This window comes from Thunnus albacares, chromosome 3 (genome assembly GCF_914725855.1).
Source record: "Thunnus albacares chromosome 3, fThuAlb1.1, whole genome shotgun sequence".
NCBI lineage: Eukaryota > Metazoa > Chordata > Actinopteri > Scombriformes > Scombridae > Thunnus > Thunnus albacares.
Window position 1 is genome coordinate 36,736,581 of NC_058108.1, and position 14,354 is coordinate 36,750,934.

The following is a 14,354-nucleotide window of genomic DNA, read 5'->3' on the forward strand; positions in this document are numbered from 1 at the left end:
ATGGTTTGAATCCTCAACCTGTTTTAGTAAATCTTGATGATGTAATGATCTTCCCTGTTTAAGAAACTTTTATTGCAGTAACAGAAACCTTTTATTAGAAAATTCAAGTTACAGTAAGAAAATAGATAAAGTAGTATTTTAATGAAATAAATGAGACTGAAATAAAAAATTAAATTAGTTAAATTATTTATTAAAATAATCTACATACAATATATATTACAATACTTAAAACAATTCCATACCATACAATACAGTTGTATGTAAAAGTCTGTGCACCTCTTGACAAATAATGTATTTTAGTGATTTTTTTAATTGAAAAGATGTGAACACAATAAAGGATTTCAGGTAAATATCAGCTAATAACTCAAAGTATATCAATTCTGATTGGACTGTCCTGAATGTTAATGGTGAGGGGTGTAACTTAAAGGACAGGTTCAATATTTTCAGGTGTGTCTTAAACCAGCAGTCAGGTGTCCATATGAGCAGTGAAAGAGGTTTTCCTCGCTGTAATCATTCCTCCTGTTCATACTGGATATTAAAAGATCCTTCAAATGTGTTTTCAATGGAAGTGATGGAGGCCAAAATCCACAGTGTGTCCACACAGTCATTTAGTGCAAAAATTCATTTAAACAAAAAAATTGGTCGCTGAAGCTTCATATTAGCTTCAGATAAACTTTTAAATACATTTTTGCACAGAAGGAGGACTGTGGATTTTGTCCTCCATCACTTCCATTGTAAGGTCATTATGAAGGGATCTTCTAATGGTCAGTATGAACAGGAGGAATGATTACAGTAAGAAAAACAGCTTTAATGTTCATTTGGGCTCCTGACTGTTGGTTTAAGACACTTTTGAAAAAAACTGTGAACCGTCCTTTAAATGAGTATTATCTTAATGTAAAGAACAGTGGACAGAAAATAACCAGAGCAGAAGTAAATATAGAAAATAATATTGAACAAACAAGATGTTTTAATGATGATGAATTGATTATTCAGCTTTTCACTGTCATATTTGTTTATCAAGTGAATCTGAGTCTACGTATGGTATTTACAGTATGCACAATCCATGTTCATTTTTTTTGTTTTTGTTTAAATCTTAGCTGTATTGTTGTGTATATTTTTTTTAAAAACTCGCACCTCTTCAAACTCTCCTGCATGAACTCATTTACAATCTAATTAATGTAAAAAATATATTTATCCTTCACATTTCCAGTCAGGCATCGTGTAGACGGCACACAGCTGTCAATCTGCTGGGGGTCCTTTCGGGTCCTTCCTGCCTGAGCCGCTCCGCCAGCCTGCTGACATCTAAGCGAGCAGCCGAAAAAAGACGGTAAATTACCGGTAAATCTTCCTCTCATAGGCCGGGTACCGGAGGCGATGATGGGCGGGAAGACGAGCGCGATCGCCGCGGGTCTGTGCGGCGCTCTGGTCGTCGGTTACTGCATCTACTTCGACAGGAAGAGACGGAGTGACCCCAACTTCAAGAACAGGCTGCGGGAACGTGAGTGCTGACCTCCCCTTCCTTTCCTCTTCCTCACCTTCAGCAGGCCCTCCTCCCCCGGGGGGAGCTGGTTCGGTCCGGTTCGGCTCGGTTTTAGTCTTCCCCCGTTAAGCTTCACGGTGTTCCTCCTCTCTTAACGGCTCCGTAATCCCGGTGTCCTGCCAAAAAGTGATCTCCTCTCCTCGCTCCTGCGGTTATTACATCACACCGTCACCCGGCGTGTTTTACCTGAACATACCGGATCAAATGCTCAATAATGTGCAGCACAGAGTCCACATCGGTGAATTAAAGCCGATCTGAGGCAGAGCAAACCTCTCAGTGTCCAGATATGAGAGAGAATCACTATTTGGCAAACAGGAACCTGTATTACTGGTTGTATTTGCCCTTTAAAGGCGTTAAACTGGTAAAAAATGACTGAATGGTTTATAATCTACAGCATAAAGTATGAAATGAATGTATTTTGTATGCAGCCACATCAGTAAAGTAATATTAATTAGAAATAAACAGGCTAACAGTTACATATAAACGTAGGCAACTGTTACAAAACACTTAATATTTCATTGATTGTGAATATTTCCTGTTACCGCCAAAATAAATGCACCTTTAAACATAAATATGTTCTGAAACTGTTGTATAATAATGAGTATAGTGGTTTTTTTATCTGGTTTAATGTCTGAATGGGTGAAAAAAAAAAAAAGCAGTGAAATCACCTTTTTTTTGTGTTTTCACAAGTAGATTAAAGGTTTCACAAATCTGAAAGTGAGTTTAAACAGCGTTAAGGCTTTTTATATGAAGTCTAACACAGTGTAAGTGCTTAAAAAAAGAAGAATCAACCATTAAATATCATTATTTATGTTTCCCTGAACTGTCCCCTTAATGATGAGGCATCACTCTGTTCACATATCATTTTAATGTCCTTTTAATAAAACTGACTGATTATCATAATGTACAACAAAGCAAACAGCAGCAGTTAAAGGACAAAGCCACAGTTTAAAGGCTCCTCTTGTGCTTCTGTTCCTTCCTTTTAGTTTTAAATGTAATAACTGTTGAACTGAAGGTCGTTAACAACAGTCAGCTGCAGCGATTCATCAATCAGTCGCTGCTGTAAACTGATTGTTAAAGTGTAAATGTCATCAGAGCTGCAGCGATTAATTCATTGTTAGTAGATTGAAGGAAAATGAATCAGTAACTATTTTAATGTCATTTTAAAACTAGCAAACGTTTGATGGATGCAGCTTCTTAAAACTGAGAATTTGCTGCTTTTCTTGAAATATTTTTGTCGGTCAGAAAAAGACTTTTGTGATGTTTTTTTTAGACCAATCAACTAATGAAGAAAATAACTTCTATCACTAATTAAAGTAGTAATTAGTTGCAGCCCTGTGTTGGAACAGTAAGATGTGTGACAGTCTGTCAGGTGTTGACCTTGTAGAGCTCAGGAAGGTCGTGTTAAACTGACAGTTTGTCTTATTTTGAAAAGCTTTTATTTACCCAGAGTAGGTTTGGTAAATAAATAGAGTCTATGAGTGAAGCCTGAGGCCACAGTCACACCACTGCTGACACAGTCGGGGGGGGGGGGGGGGGGGTTGAGAGCCTTGCTCAAGGGCACCTTTGGCTAATTAGTCCAGATAGTCACTACTGGCCTTTTAATTCAAGCCGTTATTCCAGATGACTCAGATACAACAGTGCGAGTCACTCTGCTCATTCATAAAGCCGCCGTTACACAACGACACAGACACGGATTACGGTGTTTATTCAGGGAACAGTGTCGGGAGCAGGAAGAGCGGCGGGAGAAAAGAACACGCCGCCTCCGATCGACTGTCAATCATCACATCAAAACTACAGTGATGAGTCTGATATGACAGATATACAGACAGACAGGACTGAGATCATGATCGGAGCCAGAAGAACTGAACATATCTGGACTGTTTGTTGATGTTTTGTTGTGTTTGTTGTTGCAGGGAGGAGAAAGCAGAAGGTAGCTAAAGAGAGAGCAGGTCTGGCCAAGGTGAGCACAGCATCTCTACACACGACTCAAACATTTCACAAACAGCTGATCATCTGTCAGTTAAATACAGCAGATTATCACTCAAAAACTAAAGATCCAGATGAGCTTGTTTCTCTATTCAAAGTAGAAAACACATTAAACTCATTATAAAAAGTTGGTTTTTCAGTCACTGACATGATTAATGAGGTGAAGAATCATTAATAGACTAAATCTGATCATTAAATGATTTGCTGAAGCTCATTGGAAGGTGAGTGAATAAATGAATGAAGCCAATTTGGGGTTTTTTTTTTCTCTTTCTAACCCTTCTGTTGTCTTCGGGTCAAATTTGACCCGTTTTCAAATGTTTTTATATCAGAACTATGAATTTCTTTCATCTAATCGCCTGAAAATCACACTGATGGTTCCATAACACACACTGTACAAATGAAAGTAATGATCACTACTTTCATTGAATTTTAGGTGTTTTATTAACATTTATAGCATCTGTGGACTTCTTTTGTTCTCCTGGGTCAGAATTGACCCGGGAGAACAAAAGTTGCAACGACAACAGGAGGATGAATTATTTAATCATAGGACAAAAACATTTTATTATTGTTGTAAATTGAAGGTGCAAAGTGCACAAAGTCACAACTTTTATAAATAAGCAAACAAACAACCTCAACTGTTCTCAACCTTTCTGTCACAATACAGACATACAGGCGACGTGATGAAATGTTTACAACGTAGAGGAGAGACACTGAATCTGAAACCGGAGTCGATCCTCTTCGTGATAGAATAGATCTTCAAAAAACGAGACGTAGTAACCGTAGCGTTGATATTCTGGGATGGATCCGCCCACAGCTACACATAATCTACCGTACTGTCCACACCGGATGGTCTCCTGCTGCTGCTGCTGAGTGTTGTGTGTTTTGTTTGTGTTCAGCTCCCGGACCTGAAGGACGCCGAGGCGGTTCAGAAGTTCTTCCTGGAGGAGATCCAGCTGGGAGAGGAGCTGCTGGCTCAGGGTAAAGCCTGCTTCTCATTCACAGCTTCAGCTACTATCTAGATGCTCCGTCAGAGTCTTTATTGAACATATGTGCACAAAGACGAGACATGATGAACATAAACACACAACCAGTGAAGTAAATTAGTTTCCTTTTCGATCAGCAGCTTTAAAAGTCGCTTCCTGTTTTAAACAATGATCTTAATAATCCCACGTTGTGATGTCAGAGTCTTTATACTGGTTTCTGTCTTCTCTACAGGAGACTATGAGAAAGGCGTGGACCACCTGACCAACGCCATCGCGGTGTGTGGTCAGCCTCAGCAGCTGCTGCAGGTGTTGCAGCAGACTCTGCCGCCGCCCGTCTTCCAGATGCTGCTCACCAAACTGCCCAGCATCAGCCAGGTAAGCCCCATAACTGGTTCAACTGGTTCAAGCTGCTCTCTCCTCGTCCTGTGTTCACGTTTCAGTCTTTTTATTTAATCGATTTCCTCGACGTTACTGAACATAGAACCTCAGGACTCTCCTGGATACTGTAACAATCCTACAGGTTTCTATATTTTTTTTTGTTTGCTTTAAATACTACAGTACCCATGAGCCTCTGCTGCTGTTGCTATGGAGAAGAAGCCATCAGAGCAACGGTGACTTCAGAACAAAATACGACACAAAAGTTAAAACCAAAACTTGAAAGTGAACCGATTTATTCGATGTTATCCCTGCATGTGTTGTGTGTCCAGATGCATCCTGGGAGTCGTAGTTGACGTCTACCTTGACGTTTTATGTCCACATGTGATGATGCGTCTAACAGTTACTCTGACGATTTAACCAGGAGAGTTTCATGTTGGTCGATGAGCCTGATGTTAGCCAATAACTGACGGCTGCTGCTGCAGTTTTTAATATGAAGCTTCAGCGTCCAAATGAGTCAAATCAAGTAGATATCTTTCAACGTTACAGTCTTTTTAGTGCCAAAGTTCCTCTTTTTGTTACACTGGAAGCATTTAAAGTACTTTGTTTCCTATTAATAACAGTTTATTTTGTGTTTCTGTCTTGCAGCGTATCGTGAGCGCACAGAGTCTGAGCGAGGACGATATAGAATAAGAGGACCGAGAAGAAACGCTCCTCTTCCTCCTCCTTCCATCACGACCTGCCGACTCGGCCTCCATCACTCCGGCCGACATCCATCACTTCCCATCATGGTGTCCTAAAGGGAATCTGTTTTTTATTCCTGGTTTATCCATGACAGTAGTGTTTTTTTTTTTGTTTTTTTTTTTACTTAAATTACCCGTTTTGGGGTATCAGAGGATCTTGATCATAAAGCCCGGAGGATTCATTCCCCCGTGTGTGTGTGTGAGTGTGTGTGTGTGTGTGTGCTGTTTAACTGGACTGGGTTTAGTCGAGAACAGGACGGGATGTTGTAGCGAACGTCCTGACAGCATCAATGTGCAGGTTGTTCTATCAGTCGTACAGAAGCAGGAAACATCTGTCAGTGTATTTATTTTGTTATCAGTCGTCTTGTCTGTTCGGTTCTAGACTCGGAAACACTTTTTAAAAAGTGATGAAATGTTCTGTTCATTTTGAAGAGGAAGAGCCTCTTTAGGGAAAAAAAAATAAAAAAAATGTAAACTACATATTTACGTCTTTTGAGTTTTATTTCATGAATGTTTAAGAAGTGCAGGAGTCTACATACAACTAAACTCTGTAGATTTATGACTATAAAACTGTTCACATAAAGCCAGAAATATGCAGACGCTCTCTCATTCTGTCACATTTATGAAGCTGTATGTATGTCCTCGTTCCCGTACCTACAATCAGCCATAAATGAAGACTGTTTCCATATCAACATGCTGCCTGATCCACCTGTCAATGAAACTAACAGCTGTTTACAGCATTTATATCATTAATTAATCACATGGACTGTAAACCATCATCAACAGTGATTAATAATTCGTTTCATATCTAAACTGACTTAAAGCTATAATATGTAATTATTCCACATTAAAATGTCTACAAACATCTAGACCTGTGTTATATATTTTGTTGAGTTGTGTACTTACATTCAAACTCAGAGAAATCTGTGATTTAATCAAAGTAACGGACCGTTTCTTTTGGTCGCCTGTCGATGGCGTCATACCTCCTCTACCAAAGAGTAAACACGCACCAGATGCATACGGCGGCGCTGTGTTTGTCCGCTACAATGGCGTCTACCAAAGAGTAACTTACACACATACAAGATAATACATCGGTGTTGTGGTTGTTCCACACAAACTGTTATAAATGGACTTTTATTCAGTTTTAAGCCACATTTTCATGATAAATTTAGGTGGTTTTTAACTATATTTTTTAGCCAGAAGAAGGATTTTAGTCATTGGACGTCTGGATCTTAAGTTATCAGAGAAATAAACTGGACAAACGTTAGCAGCAGCTCGGCTAACAGCCCCTCCAGGAAGTCCGGTGGTCACCAAACATCGTTGGAGAAACACTGATTTTTTTTAGACGAAACAGCTTAAATTAGTATTTTAATGATTTTAATCTGCGTGTACGTTTGTTTTTGGAGAGGAGGAGACCTCTGCGGATAATTCGGCTCCCGGGAGAAACCGACTGAACATCTGGATCTAAAGTTATAAGAGAAATAAACCGAACAAGTGTTAGCAGCAGCTCGGCTAACAGTCCGTACCGGACGTCCGGTGGTCGCCGTACATCGTCGGAGAAACACTGATTTTTTTTTTAGGTGAAACAGCTTTATTCAGTGTTTTTACCTGTAATCTCCGGGTCTGTTTGTTCTGGAGAGGAGGAGACCTGAATGATGAACACTGGAGTAATCCTATCCCGGTGAAGCTGGTTATTTAACAACAAAGACAACAACTCCCATGATCCCTTGCTACTTCACACCGTCATCACACTCCGTCTGTTGTTAATGTTTTGATTGAGACGCCTAGCGGCTGAAATTACATATTGTGCGTTTAACAAGGTGTCACAGCTAAGGATAAAATAAAAAGATCAACAGCTAAATAAAATGTTGACAGCTGTGTATATTTAAGTAATGATAAAATTACATAATTAATCAATGTTACATAACTAAATGCTCCTTTTGACTGGCGTTCTACAGATCGCTGTGTAGTTTGTTATCAACCTGAAACAAAAAGATTCTGCTTTTATAAACATCAGTTCATGTGCAGGAAACGGAGCATGTGTTGTTTTTGTGTGTGTTCGTCATTCAGTAAAAGCTGCTTCTTCACTCCGTCTCCTTCTTCTTCTCTTTATTCTGTACAAACTGACATTATAAAACACATCACTTCCTGTGCAGCAGACCAGAGACAACATGAGATTAGAAACAAAACTGAATCTGAAGCTGGATCAATGTGGGTTCAGTCAGGAAGAGTCCTCACGAGTATTGATCCTCCTCAGAGAGATCAGAGAGATCACGTCAGATATGAACAGTCTTGTTCGGCTTCACTTTCTTCTTCAGTCCTTTCTTTTTAGTCTTTTTGCTCGGATCCACCATCTCTCCTTTGAAGGAGGACGAGCCCTTGTTTGACCTCGGCTGGTTTCTGGTGAATTTCTTCTGAGATTGGAAGCCTCCTTTCACCCTGCCCGGACCCTTCATAGGACCCTTCATGGGACCCTTCATGGGGCCCTTTGCGGGGCCCTTGCCTGCAGCTCCTCTGCTGTCGTTTTTATTCTTCTGCTTCTCCTTCTTCACCGACCTCTTCACCCGGATGGACCTGCCCTCCAGATTGGAGCCGTCCAGTTCTAACGCCAGCTGGACCGAGTCGGCGCTCTGCAGCACGAACACACACACACACACACACACACACACACACACACACACACACACACACACACACATTGAAAGGGTTATTACTCACTGTGATTGTTCCTTCTGTCTGTTCACAGCTTCACTAGTTGTGCTTCATATCACAACATCTTTGACTTTGTGTTACATTAGAACTTTAAAGTCCAGAGAGGTTGTGATCTGTAGCACGACAAGCAGAACCGTGTTCCCGCACATGCTCAGTAGCGTCTGCCTTACACAGAACTACTCTCCAGAGACTGAAAACGTGACGCTGTTATTACTCTACATGTCACCCAGATATAGATACACACACAATACTTGTTAGTAGATCAGTTCATTGTTGGTTTGGATCCAAACATGAAGAAAATATAGAAAATCACCAGAATGATCCTTTAAAGGTACCATGTGGAGGTTTTTGTGAACAAACAGACGTGTTGAACGTCTTTCCTGCATCGTAGAACATCTGAAGAGCTGATGTTTTTTAATTTTCTGAAGTCTGAATAGTTTACTTCCATGTTTTCTTGGTAACGGTTTCCGTCTCGACTGCCTTTGTTGGCACATTCCTACATTTCTTGAAAGGTTACTGTCACTAGACCTGAACATAAAACATATTAATATGATATTAGTGTTCAAAAACGCCACATGGTACCTTTAAAGAAGTTAATTCATGGTAAAGATTCAGGGTTAGTCTGTACGGCGTCTGTCCGTGATGACCTTGAAAATCAAAAGGTCGCGGCTCCTTGACAACACGAGCTACAGAGCTCAGCAGACTCGTTGTACCTCAAACAGAACGTATCCGAATCCTTTCCCCAGTCCGGAGTTCTGGTCTCGCACCAGTCGCACCGCCTCCACGCCGCCGCACTTTTCAAAATGCCTCCGAAACGCCAGCTCGTTGATCTCTGCGAACACACACCTTTGATTACCTTCAACACACTAAAACATCCGACTGGTTCCCTGGTCAACTTTCACGCAGCTCAACGACTCACCGAAGGAAAGATTCCCCACGAACACGGAGCGTTTGTGATCGTGCTGCGGGACGAAGAACAGATTCCTCATCAGATGTCGGCAAAGACGTTACATTGGTTTTAAATTTCGACAGGTTGAAGACTTACCGATGAGCTTTCCGTCGCTCTGTCCACTCGGATGTGAAAGTCTTTCTCAATCTCCATGCCGTTCCTGCCGGGAGACACGAACAGCAGAAACGACTTATTGACACTTTTACAGAACGGTGAACACACGTCACATGTTTATCTTCTGAGCGTCTGACCTCTCCAACGCCTTGGCGACTCCTTCCTCGTCTTTAAACACCACGTAGGCGTTTATACTTTGCTTCTTGGGATGAACTTTGCGTCTGCGAGGAGAAAAAGCAGCTCGTTGAAACAAACTGAGAGAAGACGACAATTCATTTGACGAGATGAAGGAAACAGACGGAAACTTACTGGATAGCTGCGACTCTACGGGACATGGAGGGATCCTCTCTGACCTGCAGCCAACAAACAATAAACCAGGAGACTGATGAGAAAAAGCTGCAGTTCCTCTTAACGGCCACTAGATGCTGCTGCTGCTGCAAAATACCTCCAGTATAATCCAATAAACTGGAAGCTTCGTCTAGTCTTACAGGGTAAAGACTCGCTCACACAAAACAGAGCTGTGGGCCGTTTATTCCCCGCTGACATTTTATTCTCAGTGTCTGCACCAGATTTGTTGACAATAAGAAAAATAAAGAGTGTGTAGTGTGGATGGAGCTACGACTGCTGTTGTCCTTGAACAGCAACCTTTTCGATGTACATGTCAGGACTGTAATAAGATGTGAACCTGTCCTTTAATCAGACATCTTGACCCCCCCTCAAACTGAACGTCAAACGACAGCTGTGTGTTAACCGTTTGATGACCGGCTGTCTCTGTGAATAGACACTACATCAACAAGCTTCTAGGAACAAATATTTGTGCATCAGAGGAACCAGGTAGATAGGTAGTTAGATAGTCTAACTTTAATTTTAACGTTAACAAACATAGAGAAATGTCCTCCACTCGTCCTAAATCCATACCAGAGCACTTCCTTGTTTTGACCAATCAATAAATTTAAGTCACGTTTTGACTGCAGGAACTTTCCTAAGACTAAGAACCTTTTGAGGATTTTTTGAGGTTCCTCTACCTGTGTTTCCACCGGAGGAACCAGCATCTAAATGAAGCTCCAGAGAGATTGTTTTATCCCCCAAAAAGTCCCTGCTGGGCGGGGTTTACTTTTCAAAAGTGTAGGAACTTTGTGGGCGGAGTTTGCAGGATCAACTGTCGCTGATTGGTCAAAAACAGACAGTATGGCTGCTTCAACTTGTACTGTTTCATTCATAAAACAAGGAAGTGCTCTAGTATGGATTTAGAAAGTAGGGAAGAACATTTCTACTTGTTTGTTAATGTTATTTAAAAAAGGAGGAGCAGTGGTGGTCGAGCGAGCTAGAGAGCGAATGGAGAGAGGGAGAGAGGGAGCGGTGGTAGCGAAAACAAAGCCGCTGAATGACAGAAATACATTATTTTCTTTTGAACTTTTGATGTATTGAATCTGTGTGTGTGAGCAGTATTTTTTTTTACCACAGAGCGAAACCGGATGGACTCGATGGATCCTTTATCCCTGAAGAGACTCCGCAGGGTCTGAAGAAGAAACCACGAAACATTCAGACGTCACTTCCTGAACTTTGCTTTCCAGGAAGAAGAAGAAAAACATCAGACGATACCTTCTTGGTGCAGCTGACCGGCAGGTTTCCTACGAACACCGTCCTCTTCTTCTTCACCGCCTCCTCCTCTTTGATGGCCTTCAGCCTCTGCCTCTTCATCACCCATCGCTCCACCTCGTTCTCTCCGTCCGGCTCCGGAGCCTTCCTCTTCTTCTTCTTCATTGACGTCTTCTGTCCCTGCTCGTCTTCGTCTGCGTTCTGCAAACTGCTCTCTCTGAAACCAGAGGACGAGGAAGAGGAGGATGGAGAGACAGGAGAGGGACAGATGGTCACGTTTCAGACTGAAGAATAATTATAAGAATAACCATAATGACTGTAATATATAGCGCAATAACAATACTGCAAAGAAGAACAAGAGGACAACAGAAAAAAAAGAGAATCAATTTATTGATCAACTGATTGACGCAGTGATACCTGTTCTCCAGCTTCTGGTCGGCTGCTGATTTCTCCTTTGACGGCTTCTTCTGCTTCTGGCTGGTTTGACCTTTGACCTCTGGAGTTTCATTCTGCTGCTCCTTCACCTCTGTGCTCTTCTGAACAGGCTTGCAACAATAACACAGAACACAAGACGAGTTAAAATCAAGCGGCAACCTCCGGGGCTGAAAAATGAAGCCAACGCGGAAGTGCCAAAAACTGCAGTTCCTTGAATGACCACTTGAGGCTCCAAAAGCGAGTCAATCCCCATAGACCCCCATGTTAAAATGTCCAACTTTACAGCAGAAATAAACATGTTTACAGTCTGGTACAAACAACGGTTTTGGTCTCTGTAGCTAATTTCCTCTTTCATGACAACTGTACGGGGGGTGAATTTTTTTATAACTCACCCGTTTAAATTTTATTAAGCCGTAAAGTTCTGCATAATGAAGGACATGGCTGCTTTGAGTGACAGGTCCGCCAGCCGCTAGGTGGCTTGTTTCAGCCGTTCGGCCCCGCCTCTTTGTCCATTTTTGATTGGCTGCGAGTTACGCAGAGTCACGCACTGCCAAGATGGCGACGGCCGGAGCGGCTCACTTTGAGCTTCAGAAACCAACGGGTGACGTCACGGTAACTACGTCCATATTTTTATACAGTCTATGGTTAAAATACACGTCTGGTTATATTTTAAATTGATCTTATTGTCAACAAATCTAATGTTTGGATCCAAGCCAACAATAAACTGATCTTCTAACAAGTGTGTTTATCTAAAGCCTGATATATCTGATTCAAACACTCGACAGGTGTTTGTTCGTTTCATAAACATGAAGCTGTATCTTTGTGATGGATGTACCTCGGGTGCCGGCTGAAACAGGACGGACGCTGTCGGTGCTGCGGCGCTGAATAGAGCCGACAGCGATCCAGGAGCTGCAGACGTCTTCTGGAACAAACTCCCGGATACCTGACCCACCACATAGTCAGCTGACTGTTGCCCCGGCGACGCCTCACCGCTGAGGACAGAAACGGTGACGAGGAGAAGATTCAGCATCAAGAAAACACGATCTACTGGATCACATTTATCAATAATAATAGTAATAATAATAATAAAAACTATTTTGATAATTATTTACCGTTTTGGTCATTTTTTAAGTACAAAATTCCAAACATTTGCTGCTTTTCTCTTTTTTTTATATCACTGTGAACCGAATATCTGTTGGTTTTAGACAAAATGACACATATAAAGACGTCTCCTTTGACTCTGGGACATTATAACAGGCGTTTATTGATTAATCGATAATGAAAATAATCCTTATTTGCTTCTCTACAATCAATCCAATCAATATTTCATCTGCATTTTACTCCTGGAGACAGAATTCAAACCTCCATAAAATAACATAAAATATTTTACAGAAACTGTTGAATAAATGAAACATAAAAAATCTAAATAATTAAGAGAAATTAAGGCTTTGTTTTTGGAGTCTGGTCTCTTTCTAGGGGGGGTTCATCAAACTTCTAATTAAGCCTTTAACATCTCTTTTTAGCGGCAAACATGGAAAGTTATTTCCCGGCTTTGTTTCATCTCGGGCTGCAACTAATGATTATTTACAGGATTATCATTGTTTTCTTGATTAATCGCTTTGAGGATAAAATATAAGTCAGAAAATACTGAAAAGTGCTGGTTATGATGTCTTAGAGCTCACGGTGACGTCTTCAAATGTCTCCAAAACTAAAAGATATTCAGTTTACTGTCACATGAATCCAGCAAATGTTTGGCATTTTTATTTAAAAGAATTATATAAAAACTATGAAGCTGCAGTTTCATCTGAAGGATTTTTTGAGACCTGAAAAAGTGACGAGTGACAGTTTTATGTATAAGAAACATTATTTATTAATAATCTTCACAGTCATTTAGTGCAAAAACACATTTAAAAGTCTGTGTGAAGCTTCTATTCAGCTTCAGCAGTCTGAGTTAGTCATATCAAGTGGATATCTGACACATTTACAGTCTTTTTAGCATCAAATTCCCTCTTTGTGTTTCCTCAGACAGTGTTTCCCTGTTGAGCTGCAGGTGGAAGTATAGTAACAAAAAGAGGGACTTTGGCACTAAAAAGACTGTAATGTTGAAAGATATCTACTTGATTTGACTCATTTGGACGCTGAAGCTTCATATTAGCTTCAGATAAACTTTGAAATACATTTTTTGCACAGAAGGAGGACTGTGGATTTTGTCCTCCATCACTTCCATTGTAAGGTCATTATGAAGGGATCTTCTAATGGTCAGTATGAACAGGAGGAATGATTACAGCAAGAAAAACAGCTTTAATGTTCATTTACGCTCCCGACTGGTTCCTTCATCACGTGAATTTAGAAAATACAGATGTGTAAACAAACCTCTGGGGAAGTTTCTTCTTCATGGTTTCTTTCTGCGTCACTCGAACTTCCGGTAGAATATCAGGAAAATTCACTTCAGGGGTTAAAATGCAGCATTAATACACATTTCTACACTTTAAACTACAATAACATAATCGTTACAGTTTCAGCACCTTCACACGTTTTCCTGCCGAGCACACAGCTGTACTACTGAGAAATATTTCCCACTGGAAACACGGACACAGCAGTACAAACGTTCCTTTATTAGATCATCGATTTAACGTTTGTTTGACAAACACAACACTACAAACCAGAAATTGGACACATCTAAAACTGTAAAACTAAACCTGTACACAGATACTATCACTGCAGAGTTAATTGAATAGAAAATAAAACTAGGCTAAAGAGACATAAAATAGGAGAATACAAGTTACTGTGCAGTGCAAGAAATAAATCAAAAGCCTCAAATTTTACTTTACTCAAACTATAATAATAATTAATTGTATATATACCGTTTTTGTTCTGAAGAGATTTTACAGAGTATAAATTAATATGTGCAATCA

At 40.6% G+C, this 14,354-nt stretch overlaps 2 protein-coding genes across 3 annotated transcripts; one reads left to right on the forward strand and one right to left on the reverse strand.

Annotated features, from left to right (window-relative positions):
- Positions 1–1,236: 1,236 nt before the first annotated feature.
- tomm20b (translocase of outer mitochondrial membrane 20b) lies at positions 1,237–6,110 on the forward strand. Its single transcript, XM_044343048.1, has 5 exons — positions 1,237–1,498; positions 3,457–3,503; positions 4,426–4,507; positions 4,745–4,887; positions 5,536–6,110. The coding sequence occupies exons 1-5, from the start codon at positions 1,375–1,377 to the stop codon at positions 5,578–5,580; spliced, it is 441 nt and encodes a 146-aa protein (XP_044198983.1). The 5' UTR covers positions 1,237–1,374; the 3' UTR covers positions 5,581–6,110.
- Positions 6,111–7,726: 1,616 nt separating this feature from the next.
- Positions 7,727–14,038, reverse strand: rbm34 (RNA binding motif protein 34). 2 transcript variants are annotated; one of them, XM_044342797.1, is made up of 12 exons: positions 13,965–14,038; positions 13,813–13,885; positions 12,275–12,431; positions 11,422–11,549; positions 11,008–11,221; positions 10,865–10,924; positions 9,715–9,758; positions 9,543–9,626; positions 9,388–9,451; positions 9,262–9,304; positions 9,056–9,174; positions 7,727–8,260 (listed from the first exon to the last, which is right to left on the reverse strand). In XM_044342797.1, exons 2-12 carry the CDS (start codon positions 13,833–13,835, stop codon positions 7,907–7,909), a joined length of 1,290 nt encoding a protein of 429 aa, XP_044198732.1. In that variant the 5' UTR covers positions 13,836–13,885; positions 13,965–14,038; the 3' UTR covers positions 7,727–7,906. The 2 variants fall into 2 exon arrangements, with proteins under 2 accessions (XP_044198732.1, XP_044198724.1); XM_044342789.1 differs by having other exon boundaries at positions 13,813–14,022.
- Between the last annotated feature and the right edge of the window lie 316 nt (positions 14,039–14,354).

Excerpts from the sequence above, each read along its gene's own strand:
- tomm20b (XM_044343048.1), top strand. The coding sequence starts at position 1,375 with ATGATGGGCGGGAAGACGAGCGCGATCGCCGCGGGTCTGTGCGGCGCT. Across the intron at positions 3,504-4,425 it reads AGAGAGCAGGTCTGGCCAAG|CTCCCGGACCTGAAGGACGC; the intron begins GTGAGCACAGCA and ends GTTTGTGTTCAG. Across the intron at positions 4,888-5,535 it reads AACTGCCCAGCATCAGCCAG|CGTATCGTGAGCGCACAGAG; the intron begins GTAAGCCCCATA and ends TCTGTCTTGCAG.
- rbm34 (XM_044342797.1), bottom strand. The coding sequence starts at position 13,835 with ATGAAGAAGAAACTTCCCCAGAG. Across the intron at positions 9,759-10,864 it reads CCATCCGGTTTCGCTCTGTG|GTCAGAGAGGATCCCTCCAT; the intron begins GTAAAAAAAAAT and ends TGTTGGCTGCAG. Across the intron at positions 9,627-9,714 it reads CGTAGAGTCGCAGCTATCCA|ACGCAAAGTTCATCCCAAGA; the intron begins GTAAGTTTCCGT and ends TTCTCCTCGCAG.